At 36.0% G+C, this 15446-nt stretch overlaps 4 protein-coding genes across 8 annotated transcripts; 2 read left to right on the top strand and 2 right to left on the bottom strand.

Annotated features, from left to right (window-relative positions):
• The first annotated feature begins 154 nt into the window (after positions 1-154).
• LOC135168075 (uncharacterized protein) lies at positions 155-1917 on the top strand. 5 transcript variants are annotated; one of them, XM_064131941.1, is made up of 4 exons: positions 155-307; positions 640-745; positions 1266-1611; positions 1685-1917. In XM_064131941.1, the coding sequence occupies exons 3-4, from the start codon at positions 1281-1283 to the stop codon at positions 1777-1779; spliced, it is 426 nt and encodes a 141-aa protein (XP_063988011.1). In that variant the 5' UTR covers positions 155-307; positions 640-745; positions 1266-1280; the 3' UTR covers positions 1780-1917. The 5 variants fall into 5 exon arrangements, with proteins under 5 accessions (XP_063988011.1, XP_063988008.1, XP_063988012.1 ...); XM_064131938.1 differs by having other exon boundaries at positions 157-307; positions 1280-1611; XM_064131942.1 differs by having other exon boundaries at positions 157-307; positions 387-745.
• A 2217-nt stretch (positions 1918-4134) lies between these two features.
• LOC135168178 (protein suppressor of forked) lies at positions 4135-10504 on the bottom strand. Its single transcript, XM_064132120.1, has 12 exons — positions 10208-10504; positions 9552-9743; positions 9434-9466; positions 8069-8166; positions 7836-7989; positions 7402-7635; positions 6533-6916; positions 6009-6325; positions 5823-5919; positions 5442-5700; positions 5225-5359; positions 4135-4908 (listed from the first exon to the last, which is right to left on the bottom strand). Exons 1-12 carry the CDS (start codon positions 10229-10231, stop codon positions 4694-4696), a joined length of 2142 nt encoding a protein of 713 aa, XP_063988190.1. The 5' UTR covers positions 10232-10504; the 3' UTR covers positions 4135-4693.
• A 91-nt stretch (positions 10505-10595) lies between these two features.
• LOC135168180 (inhibitor of growth protein 5) lies at positions 10596-13354 on the top strand. Its single transcript, XM_064132122.1, has 3 exons — positions 10596-10908; positions 11437-12068; positions 12409-13354. Exons 1-3 carry the CDS (start codon positions 10872-10874, stop codon positions 12508-12510), a joined length of 771 nt encoding a protein of 256 aa, XP_063988192.1. The 5' UTR covers positions 10596-10871; the 3' UTR covers positions 12511-13354.
• LOC135168179 (beta-1,3-galactosyltransferase 6) lies at positions 13128-15445 on the bottom strand. Its single transcript, XM_064132121.1, has 3 exons — positions 15089-15445; positions 13945-14748; positions 13128-13739 (listed from the first exon to the last, which is right to left on the bottom strand). Exons 2-3 carry the CDS (start codon positions 14634-14636, stop codon positions 13454-13456), a joined length of 978 nt encoding a protein of 325 aa, XP_063988191.1. The 5' UTR covers positions 14637-14748; positions 15089-15445; the 3' UTR covers positions 13128-13453.
• Position 15446: the final 1 nt, after the last annotated feature.

Below are 15446 nucleotides of genomic sequence, written 5' to 3'. Positions count from 1 at the left end.
ATAAATAAAAAATCGACACTCCAACTCATAAAACTAGTCAAATGTCCCAAAATTTTTACGACGATAATAAATAATTATTACCAGCATCCCCTAATAGCCTCCACTTCCCTCTCCCTCCCAAACATTAACAATCGAATTATTTCCAGCGCTTTTCGACACTCGAGTGCCCCCTGTTGTTGAGGCCCCGGATCTCCACCAACACAAACACTTGTTCCTGTGTCCATCGGTTGTATTAACGTGTTGGTGATTTTCCTGCCTGAAAATGAGTTAAACAACTGGAATTACAACAATAGAATCCCTTCGAAAGGTATTAAATCCTCGCTATAATATTCTATTTTTTAATGTCAAATACTTCACCATATTTGATCGTCTCTACCTCATCATAGATTGCCGATAATCATCGAAATGGGGTCATTCGAATGGATCATGAAAATCGATTCCCATTGACTCAACAGGTTTAACATTTATCATCCATCAAGTGTACAACATTGCAAATATTGAAGGAAGAAATGATTCACTGAAATATCATTATGGAAACCTTCAAAATTTGGCCTCCCCGCTCTTTATCCTCTCCCCTCCACCAATTTGAACGTTTATCTCTGATAAAACGGTATATTTTCGATGTGTTCGGTCGACAAGTGGCTGTACCATACGTGGTAGAAGTTGCGTAGTCTCCCAGCGTGTCCACCAGTTACAACTTGAACGCTGACGTGTAACATTCCCTGGAGGAAGCACTAAAATCAAAGTATGTTGATTTTTTTTTGTATTTCATGAATAAAAATATCGCAGTTGTATTTTTACAGCTGGTAATTATTTATTGAACGATTGCGAGGAGTATTGCGGATTATTATAGCTACGGACTCTGTTAGTAATTAATTTTATTACGATTTCACCACGATCTGATAATCTTCCGCAATTTTATGCGATTTTGTTTTATTCGACGAGTAAATTAAATTACCAATTTATTCGCAACAATTAGTGTACTCCGATATAAAAAACTTACATGTAATTAATAGTCTTAATTTTGCTATTTTTATAGCTGAAATTTTTCCATTGAATTTAATATTTTTTAGTATTCACGACAGTGAAAATTTTTCATTATGGAAAATTAATTATTCGTTCGTTTTATTATTTTTGTATAATTTATTTGATTGGAATTAAAGATACGTTTGCCAATTGCAAAAATTAAAAGGGTCAACATTTATTGATGAATTTATTTTTGAGGGAAGCCCTCGAACTTCTAATTCATTTTCTACAACAATTAGTTGTTCATCTTCAGGATGTGGCGAGCACTGTGGATTCTTCTAGCCCTCGGATGCGCTATCGCTTCGGGGGAGACAACTGGTGACGCTGACGATGCCAGTGTTGAAGTGGATCCTGGTGAGAATATCGATGTTAATATTCCTGGATTCGATAAGAAAATGCCATCCCCCGCGGAATTACTGAAGATGCTGGACTCGATGGACTTGTCCGAGGAAGAGAAGGAAAATCTTCGAGAGAGTTTGTTGAAGAATTCTGAGGGTTTCAATAATGTCGTGGAGGGTTCAGGGGGATTTCTTCATCAGGCACTTGTGCTCTTGTCGCTGCTCAGTGTTCTGGCACTTATTTTTGGTGAGTTGATTTAATCTGTCGCTTGTGGTGGGTGATTATCGTTACTTGAGGGTAATTTGATGGCTTTTTGCAGGGTTCTTCGGGTACAAACTGTACAAGAGTCTTGTGGCGAAGGAACTCAAACGCGAGATGAAGAGGAAACAGAAAGAGATGAAGAAGAGAAAGTGAAGGTTCTGTTCTTGTTGATTCAATTCCAGATATATTTTTTTAATTTTGTGGGATAATAATCAAGTGAGAATTTTGGAGACTGTTGTTTGGATGTGGAGTTTTTTGAGAGAGCATTAAAAGATTGTTTGTTATTAAGTATATGTGAATTTTTTAGTCGGACTTCATTCATTTCTTAATTTTATTGTAATAACAAATTGGAGTCTTAAGAGGATCTGAATGTTAAATTGTTCTGTGTTACTGCAATTGATTATCATAGCCCTGAGACATGAAATAATAGACGATGAGAATCGTCTAGGAGAATTCCAAATAAGTAAACTAAATTACTAATTTATTAGTGACAATTGCCATGATAATTGCAATGATCCTAGTAATTATTATTAATGTCACAATTATTGTCAGCTGTACCTTTCCTCTCCGTACTTCCACTCAATTCGTCTTTGATGGAACTACCCGAACGAATAATTCAATTATTATCGTAACCCAGAGGAGATAACTCCTTATCTCGTTCACCCAAAATTAATAACAAAGTAGCACTATATTCTTCACCAGTAACGATAACTAATTTCCTCTGTTTTAATTTTTTACCTAAACTCTCTGGGCAGTCTCATGCATCGATACGAAGGGGGCTAAAACTTTTTAATGAAAATTGTTGAACCGGATATTAAAATCCTTCCCTCACCCCCGTCCGTCCTTATTCAGGAATATCGACGAAGACTCCTGTCTCCATTTATTATTTTCGTAACGAAGAAAGGGTATACTGATTACATAATCGAAGGAATTTCCAAGGTTCATTCACAATGAACTGTCAAAACCAGATTTTCCAGGGGTATTAATTAATTCACAAGTTAGTGATGCAGTCAGAATACTTTGGAGTGGATATATCGAGTTGCGAGACATGCAGAGATGGAATTATAATTAAACATGAAATTAGACGAATCAGTCAGACTGATTTCCAACTTATTGGAGAATGTTATATTATTTATTGAAGTCAATTACGGATTTTAATCTTCTCTCTACTCACGATGCATTTATTTTCCCATTAAACTTTGGGGTATTTTAAAACATTAAAAAATGGACGTTAATTCAAATTGAAGTCTTCTTATTAATTCAAATCCGTCAATTGAACATGAACTCAACCAGAATTTTTTTCGTCCGTATCAAAATGAGAAAATTATCTGAAAGTAAAATTGACAATATGAAAGGTGAAATATCTTATTTTATTTAAAACTTTTCTGAACTATTCAACACAGAAATTTTAACAAAAACTGTTGGGTAATATTTTACCCAACTACCAAGGTAAATACCTTAATGTAAAATTCGGAATAATTAAGCAATAATGGGAGAAAAAATCGTGAATTAATAACGACACTCCACTTATTCCATAGTTAATCAATATTTCAAACTCTCTTAGAACAATTGTACCTCCATCGATGGCTGTTCAAAGTTTAATTGTACCCTTATCCGATGGTTATAATTGCCAGCAAACTTCTACTTGTCCTATCCAACTCACCCCCTTCCAACCCACAATCACTTTTGCGGAACACATTAGTTGCCTACGTGTTGGATTTGGTAGTTAGTTACTACCAATTTGCATTCGACAATTCAAACGATTGTGACTCCATACGGACGACCAGCTCCATACGTTCCCGCAAGTTATTTTTATCCATTCGATCTAGGGAGTGGAATTCCATCAAAAGTACAATTTTATTGATAATATCTGGGGATGGATAGGGCAATAGTAATCCGGCGATTGAGGCAGTGGAAATATGACATTGAATTCGTGATTAGGTCACGAAGAAATTATAATAATTCATTTCTTTCGTGAGATCTGGAACTTCTGTCATTCGGGAAGTGGTGAAAAATAATTAGAGGGTAGAACTAATAATCAATCACTTTCACGATGAATTATAATAATGTTTTTCATCAAAAAATTATGATAAATGATTATTAAAGTGACCAGGAATTTTTTAGCTCTTGACATTGAAAAAATCGTCCCTTCAACCAAATCACAGTCAGTTCTTTATTTATATTTTATTATTAAAGAATAATTTATTGTAGAGACATTTAATTAATTCGGAGTTCTTTGGCCGAAGTCTAGGGTTTTCCGTTCTTCGGAAAAAGAGCGGTCGATGTTTTCCGACATTTTCACAAACGATAAATAAATAAGAGCTGCAGAATGTTTATCATCTTTACATTAACAGGCTTTAATTTACCATTGAATAAAGTTCTGCATTTAATTTCAATATAAATTCCTATATTGTGGGGATGTCATCAGTGGAATTACCCTACACTACTGAAGAATTTATCTTCAAGAATTCCTACAATTCATAATCCAGGAAAAATAACAACTTCATAAATCTTTCAAAAATCATTTTATTCAATTAATGGGGAGTATAGACTTCAATGGATAATACAATCTCATTCACAAGTTCTATTAATATATACAACAATATTGGTCTGAAGATCTAGAGAATGGGAATATTTATATGGAATTTACGAATTCACAAAATCATAAGAATAATTTTTTTCGTGATGTGCAGGACTGTCCATTCATTTGAGAAATTGCCAGACATAATCACCAATGTATTATGAATAATCATTAATTTTTCCGACAAATCATAGCCGGTTGAGCTGTCAAGGAATGTTATTTATCTTGACGTTGATAAAATGATCCCTTTGCTATTGAATAAAATTTCTTTTCTTCATTCTACTTTCTCTGTTAGAAAAAAAAATAATTGTAATTGTGTTCGATAAATGCTTTGAGTGCATAGGACTCAATCATCAGTGTAATTAACGTACAATTGTCCCCAAAATTCCATGACGATCGATATTTTTCTCAGGGCGTGACAGCAGATATCGTTAGCCACTTGAAATAATCGAATATCAGTAATCGAGTGGAACGAAATCCATGGAATTACTTCACCCGCTTCTGCTGCCTTTGTCTGTAGATATCGTTGACAGGTGGGGGTGGAAGATCCTCATCCTCACTGTCCTCACCACCGAGACGAGTTCTTCGTCGTTTCGAGCCAATTGGTGAGCCATCATTACTCTCGTCCACTATCCAGTGAACGGATTTAGCGAGATCGAAGAGCTTCGTGTCGCAGCCGTTGTCAGCAACAGGTAGAGGAGCTAAATTCATTTCAGGAGAGATAAAGATAATTGTAGAGTAATTTTGCGAGTGTCCAATTAGAAAAATGTTAAATTTCACGGACACTTTAATAGGAATCGGAGAAGATCGAAATTTCCCTAAACGTAGAAGGCGAACAATTAAATTTTGAAGTTTCATTGCATATTTAATCGAACTTCAATTTTATTTCAACAGTAATTTGAAGTATAGAAATTGATTGGAGAATGTAACTATCTCCATTGACATGATTTCGGTCAAATGTCGCCCGACGATCACCTTAAACTCTCGATTTAAAAAAATGAAAGAATTATTTCTCACCATGATCAGGCAGTTGTATCCTGCTGAACACATCCATGAGTAAATCAACGGCAACGAAAGGACCTCTGAAGCATCCTGGAGGTGGTAACATAGTACACAATTGTGCAGCAGCAGGTGGCAGTGGAAAGGAACCCCCTGAAAATCAAAATTAGTTTTAAGTCACAAAGGGCATTACTAATATCGCCTGCAAAATCACGAGATCATCTTCATATCTCACCTGGAACCGGATGCTCTCCTGGTAGAGGATTGACTTTCGGTTTGAATGGTATCATCTGCGATAGATCAGGCCTTGGCAATGCTGCTATCACCTCCTCTGTGTCTTGATTACGTGGCGATACCCCTGGATTATTCCTTCCAATATTAGAAACATCAATATATCCTATGGATTTCAATTCCACTGCTGAACAGGGATACAAATCTAGAAATTTGTATCTGTCGACGAGTTGAGCAGTTTCCTTTCCCTCGAACTCTTTTATCTATTGAACATTCAGATTAATGTCAGGACACCAATAAATGCGATCAAAAATGATTGAAAAATCAACGAAATTTGATTCCAATGAAATTAATCCGTTTCGAATGGAGTGAACTGATTCATTACCTTTTCTAAAACTGCACTTCTTCGTTTTTCCACTTTTACTATACTCGCCAAATCCCCAATGTTAGATTCGAATTCCAAAAATCTATTCCAAATGTCCCTAAACAAAAGAAATAAAAGATGTAATTCTTATCGCGTGCGGGAAAATCGTGGAATTTTGCATATGATAATTGAAAAAATGGTGATTACACTGATTTCTCAGGTTCCAAACTCCCCGAAGACAGCACACGTTCAAACAACACTCTCGTGTTGTTATCCTCATTCAAATGTGACAAGTAATCAATGTAGCAGAGAATATACTCAGGATTGTCGGCGAATTTTTTCAATCCCAGTTCGAAAATTCGAAAGGCAATATTTTTGTCTTTGGTGCAGTAGTACTCCATCAGTGCAGCTGCTACATAAACCTGATGTCTGCAACGAATGTCCTCACGAGCACGTTTGAAGACTGTTCTAGCTGATTTTATTCCCTCTGCTCTCCTCGCGAATTTCATGTACTGAACATATGCCTGTGGACAAAAAAAAATTGTATTCTTCATTGTTGCTACGAAGGCAGAAAATAATTTTGGTAAATTAGGTTAATTAATTACGTCAAGTTAATGAGATATTGGCTTAATTAATTTTCATCGAAGGATCGAGGAAACGAAGGAATTTTGCATAAATCTATAATCGATATGAAAAAATCATGCAGAACCTCAAACGAATGAATTGTTTACCAATGTGGGATCAATGTCTGTTATATCCAGGAACTTCTGATAGATCTGATGGACTTTCTCATACTTCACTCGTCCTTCCTCGAAGTCAGCGTGAGCAAAATAGAGAAGCATATTCTTCGATAATAAAGTGCTCGTAGCACGTTCGAACATAGTGGCTGCTTCGTCACTTAGATTTTTAGCTGCATTCACGTCTCCCTTTTCGGTGAGGATTTTCGAAGAGAGCTCGAGGAAGTGGGCTGCCTGGTGCCAAACAGCTGGATGATGCCCGAGGCACAGGAGACACTGTTCTATCGCGAACATGACTCTTTTTGCAACTAGGGACGTGTCTTCGGTGCGAAGGGGATTGCCACGTTCCCAGGCGATATATTTTTTCCAGAGTTCCACCTAGAAAATTCAATTTGTACCTCAGCATTCCTCTCACAACTTCTGATGAAATTCCAATATTTACTTCAGAAGAATGAAGATTCGATCAGTCAAAATGAGGCGAGAATGAAAATCAAAATGTAAAGTCTGGCCAAAAATATTTAGTAATTCATTAAATAATATGAATAATAATTCAGAACGAAAAATTGTTTTTTCTGCCTCAAACTAGAACGAATTCGATAAACGTAAAATCAGTTATTGATGAAGTATTTTGCACGATAACGAAGAAAATTCATTTTCCAAACGATAAAAACATAACCGAATAAAATCCTCGGAAAATGTCATTGGAAAATTAAATAATTTACCAAGTCATGAAATATCTTATACAAATAATCTGAATAAACATTAAAATGTGGACATTGACCAAAGATAATGAAAAATGGTATAAGAATATGTCTCATTTTTTTATTAACTTCAATATAAGACTTTTTCATCGCTTCAATTACTTGTTTAATTTCTTCAGGATGACCAGTAGGTGGAACACTGGGTGCACTTCTATTCAAACCTCTTGTGACTGCCTCCAACTCTTTTGCAACGCGTCTCGCATTCATATAATCGCGAGATCTCTCGATTGCCATTTTTTCGGCAATTATAGGATTGATATTTTGCTCGAATGACATGTAGTCCTTCCACAGTTGCTCCATGTTTATCATAGGGTTGATGACGCCACGTTGATATACCTGCCAGAATAATAATTAGTTGTCGCAATCGATTAATTAAAATATTTTAATATTGCATTTTAAGTGCAGAGAAACCTTTATCGACTATTTTCATATTCCGCCCTTAATTACCCAACCGTCATAATTTCATTAGCTCCAAACGTATCTTCTTTTCTCTAAATCTTCGTTAAAAAAATAATTAACCATTACAGCTACGTTACCTTTCGTACAGCACTAATTTTCTGATTCTCAGCATAAGATCCAACCGCCTCCACACTCTTCAAAAACGATACATAATCATTCCAAATACTGTACGAGTGAATATCCATTCCAATTTTATCCAATGCAAAATCATACGCCTGTGCCATTTTCTCCCTAAAAGAATAAATGTTAATATTTCCATGTGCACCCGGGCGACATAAACAATCATATGGTTTTCATATTAATCACTTACTTGTACGTTGCCAAGCTGGACTTAGTTTCTTTAACGTACGACAGATACAATTTCCACAATTCAATATTCAAGATTTTCATGAGGCACCTTTGGAAAAGCTGTTACAACAAAAAATAACACGGTACAACATAATTGCAATAATAATCAACAGAATAGATGCTCTTTACCCCGATGTTAGCGATATAATTTTCGCAATGGACCTCAATCCCATAATTAAATTTATAATCCCCTACTTACCAGAGGCAAGTGAAAAATTACTAAACAATTATAATCACAGAATATATCAAAAGAAGAAAGCAGAAATTTATCAATGATTTATTTTCCATAATTATTCGCATACAATTTCATCCGAGATATCTAATCAATATGTGAGGTAAATGCAGGTTAAATAATAATGCCACATGAAGCATTGGTAAATAATTTATTGTAAACACATAATTTATGATTGAAGAAAAATTATATAATGGTCGAACCGTTGGTGATAGGCCGAAATGTAGAACCCCACAAAAATTAAAAAAATGCTCTTTATTTGTAAATGTGGGTGGGAAAGGGAGTTTGTACCTAATTGGGGATCAGAGATCCCTACTGCAATGTTTAATTAAAAAAATTGACAACCACACGAGGCAGCATAAAGTGACGACTTGAATTGTCACAATATACTACCTCTTAATTCAAGACAGTTGTGATAATTCGGTTGTTGTGGATTCAGTTATTTTTCATGACGAAAAAAATTGATTGGCAAATTTCATCCAATTGACAATTGGATATGTTCAACTACAATTTCAACCATTTTTCAATGCAGAAGGTAATGAATATTGACGTCCACATAACCAGGCAATTTGTAGGAAGGAATATAAGGCAGATGCATTCAGAAAGTTCTCTTCCATAAAAGATTAATCAACAGTATTGACTCTTGTATTATTATTTATTATTTTTCGTTGGTTGAAAATCATTATTGATGCTGAAATCTTCAGCGGAAAAGAACCTCCCAAATGTTTTGAGAAAACGGTAATCAATTAATGAAATAAGTGGTTCGTTGATGAAGTCAAATTGTTTTTATTCACCTTACATAAGACTGTAAAGTGGTAAAAAAAAATTCATCACATAGTTATGGAGGTACCATATTTTATGTTAGTAATTATCTTTGGAATTACTCCATCTTGTGGAATTTATCACCAAATTTGGGATTATCCTACACTTGAATATTTCATTGTACTTCTTTGTCCAGTAAAAGTTCTGTTTCCGAATTTTGTAAGTTAGCATTTAATTGTTATCAGTGGCCGATTGAGCCTTTTACTGAACAACGAGTTACTTTTGTATGCAACACCAATTACATTGGCAACTAGAATATGATAATTAACATACCTTCTCCACTTTTTCAAAGTTGCGCATTTTCATCTGGAATTATCAGAGGAATTATTATTATTCAGTTCTCTATTTTGATTTTTTCTTGGTAAGTGGAGGTTTTTGGGATGAAAATTACCTCTTGCTCAATATAAATCTTCCAATATCGTCCGGCTGATGGAAATACTGTGACGAGTTTCTCGAATACTGGTCTCACTTCTGGGATTGGTCTGTTTTGCGCCTCTCTGATGAGAATACTCCAGGCTTCCAAGTCGTAGGGCGTCTCGTCGACGGTCTTCTGGGCCCTTTGAAGTTTCTCATTGCCCCAATCCTGTTAATAATCCGGAAAAATAAATTATCCAATATTTTTTCCAGCATTTTTGTGTTTATTATTTAATTTCATTTTTGCTCTCCTTCAAAATGTTGTTTTGCCTCCTTTTTCCTTCAACCTATTGGATCCTCGTGAAATTACAAAAAGATCATTTCTATTTACCCCTTCTCTCTCATTTTTTAACTAAAAATATTTTACCATTAAAAATACACTAAAAATTCTAAAGTGAAAGTCCCACAAAAATAGTCATCGAAAAATGTTTATTCACATAAACTCTTCCCCAATTCTTCAAACTCCAAAATAACAGATGGAACTCCCCCTCCAAGTCCCAAAAACGCCTATCTTGGAGGTTAGGTTATCAAATGCCTCACCAGTCCCATAAATCTCCATCAAAAACCGCTAAATAATCGATAAAATCCAACATAAATCACAAATCCAGAATAATCCACTCAAAATCAACTTACGAATTGTATTTTCTCATCAGCCATGTTGACCCTTAATTAACCAACACCTGAAAATCCGTATCTGCAATCACACTTAACTTATATAATAAAGAAACAGACACAGAAAAAAGTCCCTCTCAAACTATTAACATAACGCAAACAATGATTATTCAACTACTGCCAAATAAACTTATTAGGATTCGCATGTGCATTCTAAGAATTTATTGTCGAATTGTATTTCCAATAAAAAAATGTCGAAAGACGAATGGCGACAGTCTACCCACTCTTTCCCGAAACGCTCCACTAACACACTAACAAAATGACAACAGTGCCACTGGGCCGTTGTGGGCCTTTTTTGCATTTACGAGCACCGAGAATGTCGATGAACTATTCCATCTATCAACTATATATTCTCGAGCTTTCTATAATCGATTATGGCTAAGAAATAATCGATTATCTTCTATATGTGCGATAGGATACGACAAAGATGGCGTCAGGTGTTATTTCCACATCCTGAAAGAACAGTTTTTTGCCATCTTCACGATTATTATCCTACGGAGAAAGGCATTCCAGCAATGTTGCGTCGAAAAAACTTGTTTAACCGAAGTTAATCATAAAAATTACACTAATCTGACTGATCACCCACCCAGAACCCCCGTGTAATTAAATAAAATCAGTGGCAATAATGACGACTGCATTGTATTTGGAGCATTATTTGGACAGTGAGTATGCTAATGTTTTTGTGGCCTCTTGGGATGCAACAAATTCACAGTATCGGCAACGATAACAGGAAATTGCGCCAAAATGACTCGATTATTTGCTAATTTTTTTGTACCGAGGCCAGGACTTGGGGAAAGAATCCAAGAAGTCTCTAACGATATTTAGTTAGTTATTGTAACTTCATAATTAATTGAAAACGAAGACTGTTCTAGTTCCATGTCATAACATTAATTTGAATGCATTTAATTGTAGGGTCAACAATTTCGGGCCGTTTGACATTTCGAGTAGAATTGGAGGGGAATATATTATGAATTTTGACAAAAATCTCGAAGTGTGTGATTCCTCGCTCGATTTTCCAGTAAAAATTAAGAGACTCTCAATATCTTGGGCAGCTTTCGTCTCATTTTTCATTGAAACTTGAAATTTAAGGGAAAATTTAATTAACGAAAAGCCACAAACATTAATTTTTGGGCCACATTAGTTCGAGATACGTTTTAAATCTCTCAATTAAACAATTGTAATTCGCTCAGGTCTTGAGCACTTGCCCATTGAACTCCAAAGAAACTTCACTCTGATGAGAGATCTGGACGCCAGAGCTCAAAGTTTGATGAAGGATATCGATAAATTAGCGGACGATTACCTGAAAAACCTGAAGAAGGAATCCCCCGAGAAGAAGAAAGAGCAACTGATGCACATTCAGAGTCTGTTCAACAAAGCCAAGGAGTACGGTGACGACAAAGTGCAATTGGCAATTCAAACATACGAATTGGTTGACAAGCACATCAGGAGGTTGGACTCCGATCTGGCGAGATTCGAGGCTGAGATACAGGACAAGGCACTGAGCAGCAATCGAGTGCAGGAGGAGGGTGGTGCCAGCAAGAAGGGAAGAAAGAAACTTAAGGAGAAGGAGAAGAGGAAAAAGGGAACAGCTGGGGCGAGCAGTGAGGATGAGTCAAAAACTGCGAGGAAGAAGCAGAAAAAGGGAGGCTCTCTGGTGGCATCAGCTACCATTGGAGCTGTTGGTAGTGGAGCACAGACAGATAACACATCACTGGGTCATCCTGCTGATGTCCTTGACATGCCTGTTGATCCTAATGAACCCACTTATTGTCTGTGTCACCAGGTGTCCTATGGCGAGATGATTGGATGCGATAATCCAGACGTAAGTGTTCAAAACTATTTTCAAGACTTATCAACAGAGATATCGAAATTAAATCGAATCAATTATGAATTTGGATTTTTTCTTTCTCTTTAATTACTAAAAATATCAATCACTCTGGTAATTCCATTTCTTGGTAATTCAGGAAAAGTTAGAGCTAGTTTTTCGTCAATTTATCCAAATCGTTGAAAAATTTCAAGTGAAAATCTAAAATTTTCATGACCTCTATTACCTATTGCCACTCTTAATTAACAATTTCAAATACTGATTATCATTATCATTCCATATTTCCACGTCTGCCCTGAAATATTCGATAAATCACCCGAGACTTTAACATTTGCAGTGTCCGATCGAGTGGTTCCACTTCTCCTGTGTGGGCCTGACAACAAAGCCCAAGGGTAAATGGTACTGTCCCAAATGCACGCAAGATCGAAAGAAAAAATGAATCTCCAATGGCAAGCAGAGCAGAAAAAATAGAAAATCTCTCGCAAGTCTAATAATTGCTCAGCAATCGTCAGGAGATAATCGTGGTGATTGTATTACCCGATATATCGAGATCAATTCGCAGGTTTCATCGGTAAAAATGAACCACGAATTAAATCTCAAATTAGGTAATTAAAGACGACTGCGTTTGCATTGCATCTGAAATGAAACTCTTGTGCAATTCAGTGTGATAAAAACATAATACGCAGTACGGTAGATGTAGAGAGCTATTTATTTCCTAATCACAATGTTCATTCCTGATGTAATGCAAAAACAGTCATTTCATCGGTTTATCACAGACATTGAAAAATTTGAGAACTGGCCGCACTTTTTTTTTATTGTTCAATTCACTATTTTTCTTTAACTCTTGCACATAAGTATTTATTCATTCTTAGCACTAACGTCGGAATTACGTTATGTTTTATACAATCACTGGCCAGTTCTTGATAATCTGTGATTAACGATAATTAGGTTATAAAATTAATTAATTAATAAGGAATACAATCAGGCAAGTATTAAATTCACTCGAAATCATGAGGATATATATAGATTCAGATCTATATATTAGTTAGTGTATGAATTATTTGCTGTTTTTTAAATATTTTATGAACGTGAATTGTTGTGATCAGCAATTATTTCGTGAATTGCTGATCAGCAATTGTTTCCAATAATCTGAGCCAAAAAGTGTATCATAAGAGGACAATTCATGATGAGCTCACTGTGTTTTTTTTAAATTTCACCATGAATAACGTCATTCATTGGTTGTAGAATAATTATTGATGAATAAACTTCCACTACTTTACGTATTTGTCAACGATTTATTTGATTTATTGAATGACCAGTGTAAATGCATCTTTTGTGACGGGACTAGATCAACTCTCAAGAGTAACAAAATCTGGGGACAATCAGATCACTCCGACCTGACGATTGCAACATTGACTGGGGGGAACTGTCCAGTTGTAGTGATAACTCATTCTACTCCTGATTTCCTTGGAGCAGAGGCTCCCTGTGGATGTGTAGAAATCGTGGAGGGACTTCATGTTCTCGGGTGTTTGTTTGTGGGTTATTATGTATTGATTTGAACAGCCTCTGGAGATGTATTCGGTGTCGAAGCGAACGTCGTGCCTCCTTTCGATGTTGGCGACGGGGGAGAGCCAGAGGCCCACCGATGCGTCCTCGGAGTTGAATAATCTGGAATAATTGTAGAGACATCGATGTTTTGAATTATTTTCTTCACTTTCAAGGACGAGATTTCCAAGAGCAGTTGTTACCAGAAATTTGATTAAATGCAGTTTACATCTCTAAATATCTCAGAGAATAGAATAAATAAAATAAAAAAATTAAATTAATTAGATGACACCCGAACTAATCTCAGTTCATTAAAAATCACAATTACCTCAAAACATCAGTATTCTCAGCGATGAACTTCACAAGATTGTACGACAGAACATACCCCCCACCGACAGCATAAGGAAGATAATAATCACAGAGATTCCACCCCATCTCCTTCCAGGGTCCAGTCTTCTTAACATTAGCCCTCCCATTGAAGAAGCCCCAGTACAACTCCTTCCTCGTCCCCTTGGCCTCCCAGACATCGAGATCTGTCAGCATCTTGTGGAGCAGCACAAAGCTGTCGCCATCAGTCTTCAGTAAATAATCAAACTCATACTCCTGATGAATCCTCTCCATCGAATACAAGACCTTCTTCGTGAGAGTTCCATACGAGTCCTGCAATTTCGGCAGCAGCAGAAGATCATGGAACTTGTCCTGTTCAGACTGCAGAGTTTCCAGCTGCTCTGGCTGAAGGTCACGGGTGCCAATGGCGAACAGGTGCCTCGTATTCTCAGTCCCCTCTGACAGCCACGTCTTCCTCATCACGTCCCTCACTTTCATTCCATCAGGACTTACAAGTATAACAATCACGAGTCGATACTTTGGTTTATCAACACGAGGCTCCCGAGGCCTTCTGCAATCCTTCGTCAACAGGAAGCAGAGGATTGTCAAGAAGACGAGTGTCAACATCAATGTTGCCACGTTTACTCTGATGTTGAGCCTCTTGGACATCACTCTTGTTGAATTTAAGAACATTATACTGTTTTTTTTTATTCATGCCTTGAGGAGTTTAGATGTCATGTTTGTGGCTATTCCCCTCAAGGGCTGGGGGTCATGACATTGCAACTTGACATTCCAACACTTGACACTGAAAAAAAAGAGTAAAAATAATTATAATTACCAAAAATATATTGTAAAGGTTTGAATTCAACTGCTCGACTAGTTAAAAACGTTATATCTAATGAAGATTATTATTATTTAAGTAAGAACCATTACTAACTTCCTATTATTGTTATTATTAATTATTATTAATTTTTACAAACTCAATTCCGTGATAGGTCTGAAGACAATTGAGTTGAATGATTTTATACAACAGAGATACAATGAAGACGTTGGAATATTGTTAAGTTAAAAATATGTGTTGCAGTTCTGTCGTTAACAATTACTTCTCCGATTGTTTATTTTATTCGTCAATTGTGATTGCTTACTGTTTGTACTCCGTGAAGTGCAGTTTAAAAGTGGTCTAGTTGAAACGATGTGCCGCTTTTTTGTTATCCACTGAGTTTTATTCTTTGTCGATTGTTAATAACACTAAAAATGTTCTATTGTCCAGTCTTGTTGTCAATGAACTGATTACCCATATGTACTTAGCCTGTGACGAGTTACAAGTGGAAAAACAAACTAATGTACATGATTATACATTGTTAGTACATCATTGTACATGTAATGATTTTGTTTGTAGCCTTGTGGATAATTAATAATCATCATTATAATTTTGTCTATGATGTTGGCCCGAAGAAAAATAAAAAAATTGTTTTTGTCATTGAACTGTAGCTAGTTTTGTAG

This window comes from Diachasmimorpha longicaudata, chromosome 12, assembly GCF_034640455.1.
Source record: "Diachasmimorpha longicaudata isolate KC_UGA_2023 chromosome 12, iyDiaLong2, whole genome shotgun sequence".
In the NCBI taxonomy this organism is placed as follows: domain Eukaryota; kingdom Metazoa; phylum Arthropoda; class Insecta; order Hymenoptera; family Braconidae; genus Diachasmimorpha; species Diachasmimorpha longicaudata.
Note: the sequence above shows the minus strand (reverse complement) of the source record. Positions and strands in the feature narration are given on the sequence as shown.

Coding starts and splice junctions, on each gene's coding strand:
- LOC135168075 (XM_064131941.1), top strand. CDS start 1,281: ATGTGGCGAGCACTGTGGATTCTTCTAGCCCTCGGATGCGCTATCGCT. Junction 1,612..1,684: donor TGTTCTGGCACTTATTTTTG/GTGAGTTGATTT, acceptor GGCTTTTTGCAG/GGTTCTTCGGGTACAAACTG.
- LOC135168180 (XM_064132122.1), top strand. CDS start 10,872: ATGACGACTGCATTGTATTTGGAGCATTATTTGGACA. Junction 10,909..11,436: donor TTTGGAGCATTATTTGGACA/GTGAGTATGCTA, acceptor TAATTCGCTCAG/GTCTTGAGCACTTGCCCATT. Junction 12,069..12,408: donor TTGGATGCGATAATCCAGAC/GTAAGTGTTCAA, acceptor TAACATTTGCAG/TGTCCGATCGAGTGGTTCCA.
- LOC135168179 (XM_064132121.1), bottom strand. CDS start 14,636: ATGTTCTTAAATTCAACAAGAGTGATGTCCAAGAGGCTCAACATCAGA. Junction 13,740..13,944: donor GAGAATACTGATGTTTTGAG/GTAATTGTGATT, acceptor CAATTATTCCAG/ATTATTCAACTCCGAGGACG.
- LOC135168178 (XM_064132120.1), bottom strand. CDS start 10,231: ATGGCTGATGAGAAAATACAATTC. Junction 8,167..9,433: donor ACTTTGAAAAAGTGGAGAAG/GTATGTTAATTA, acceptor TTGTTGTAACAG/CTTTTCCAAAGGTGCCTCAT. Junction 6,917..7,401: donor ATCCTGAAGAAATTAAACAA/GTAATTGAAGCG, acceptor TGAATTTTCTAG/GTGGAACTCTGGAAAAAATA.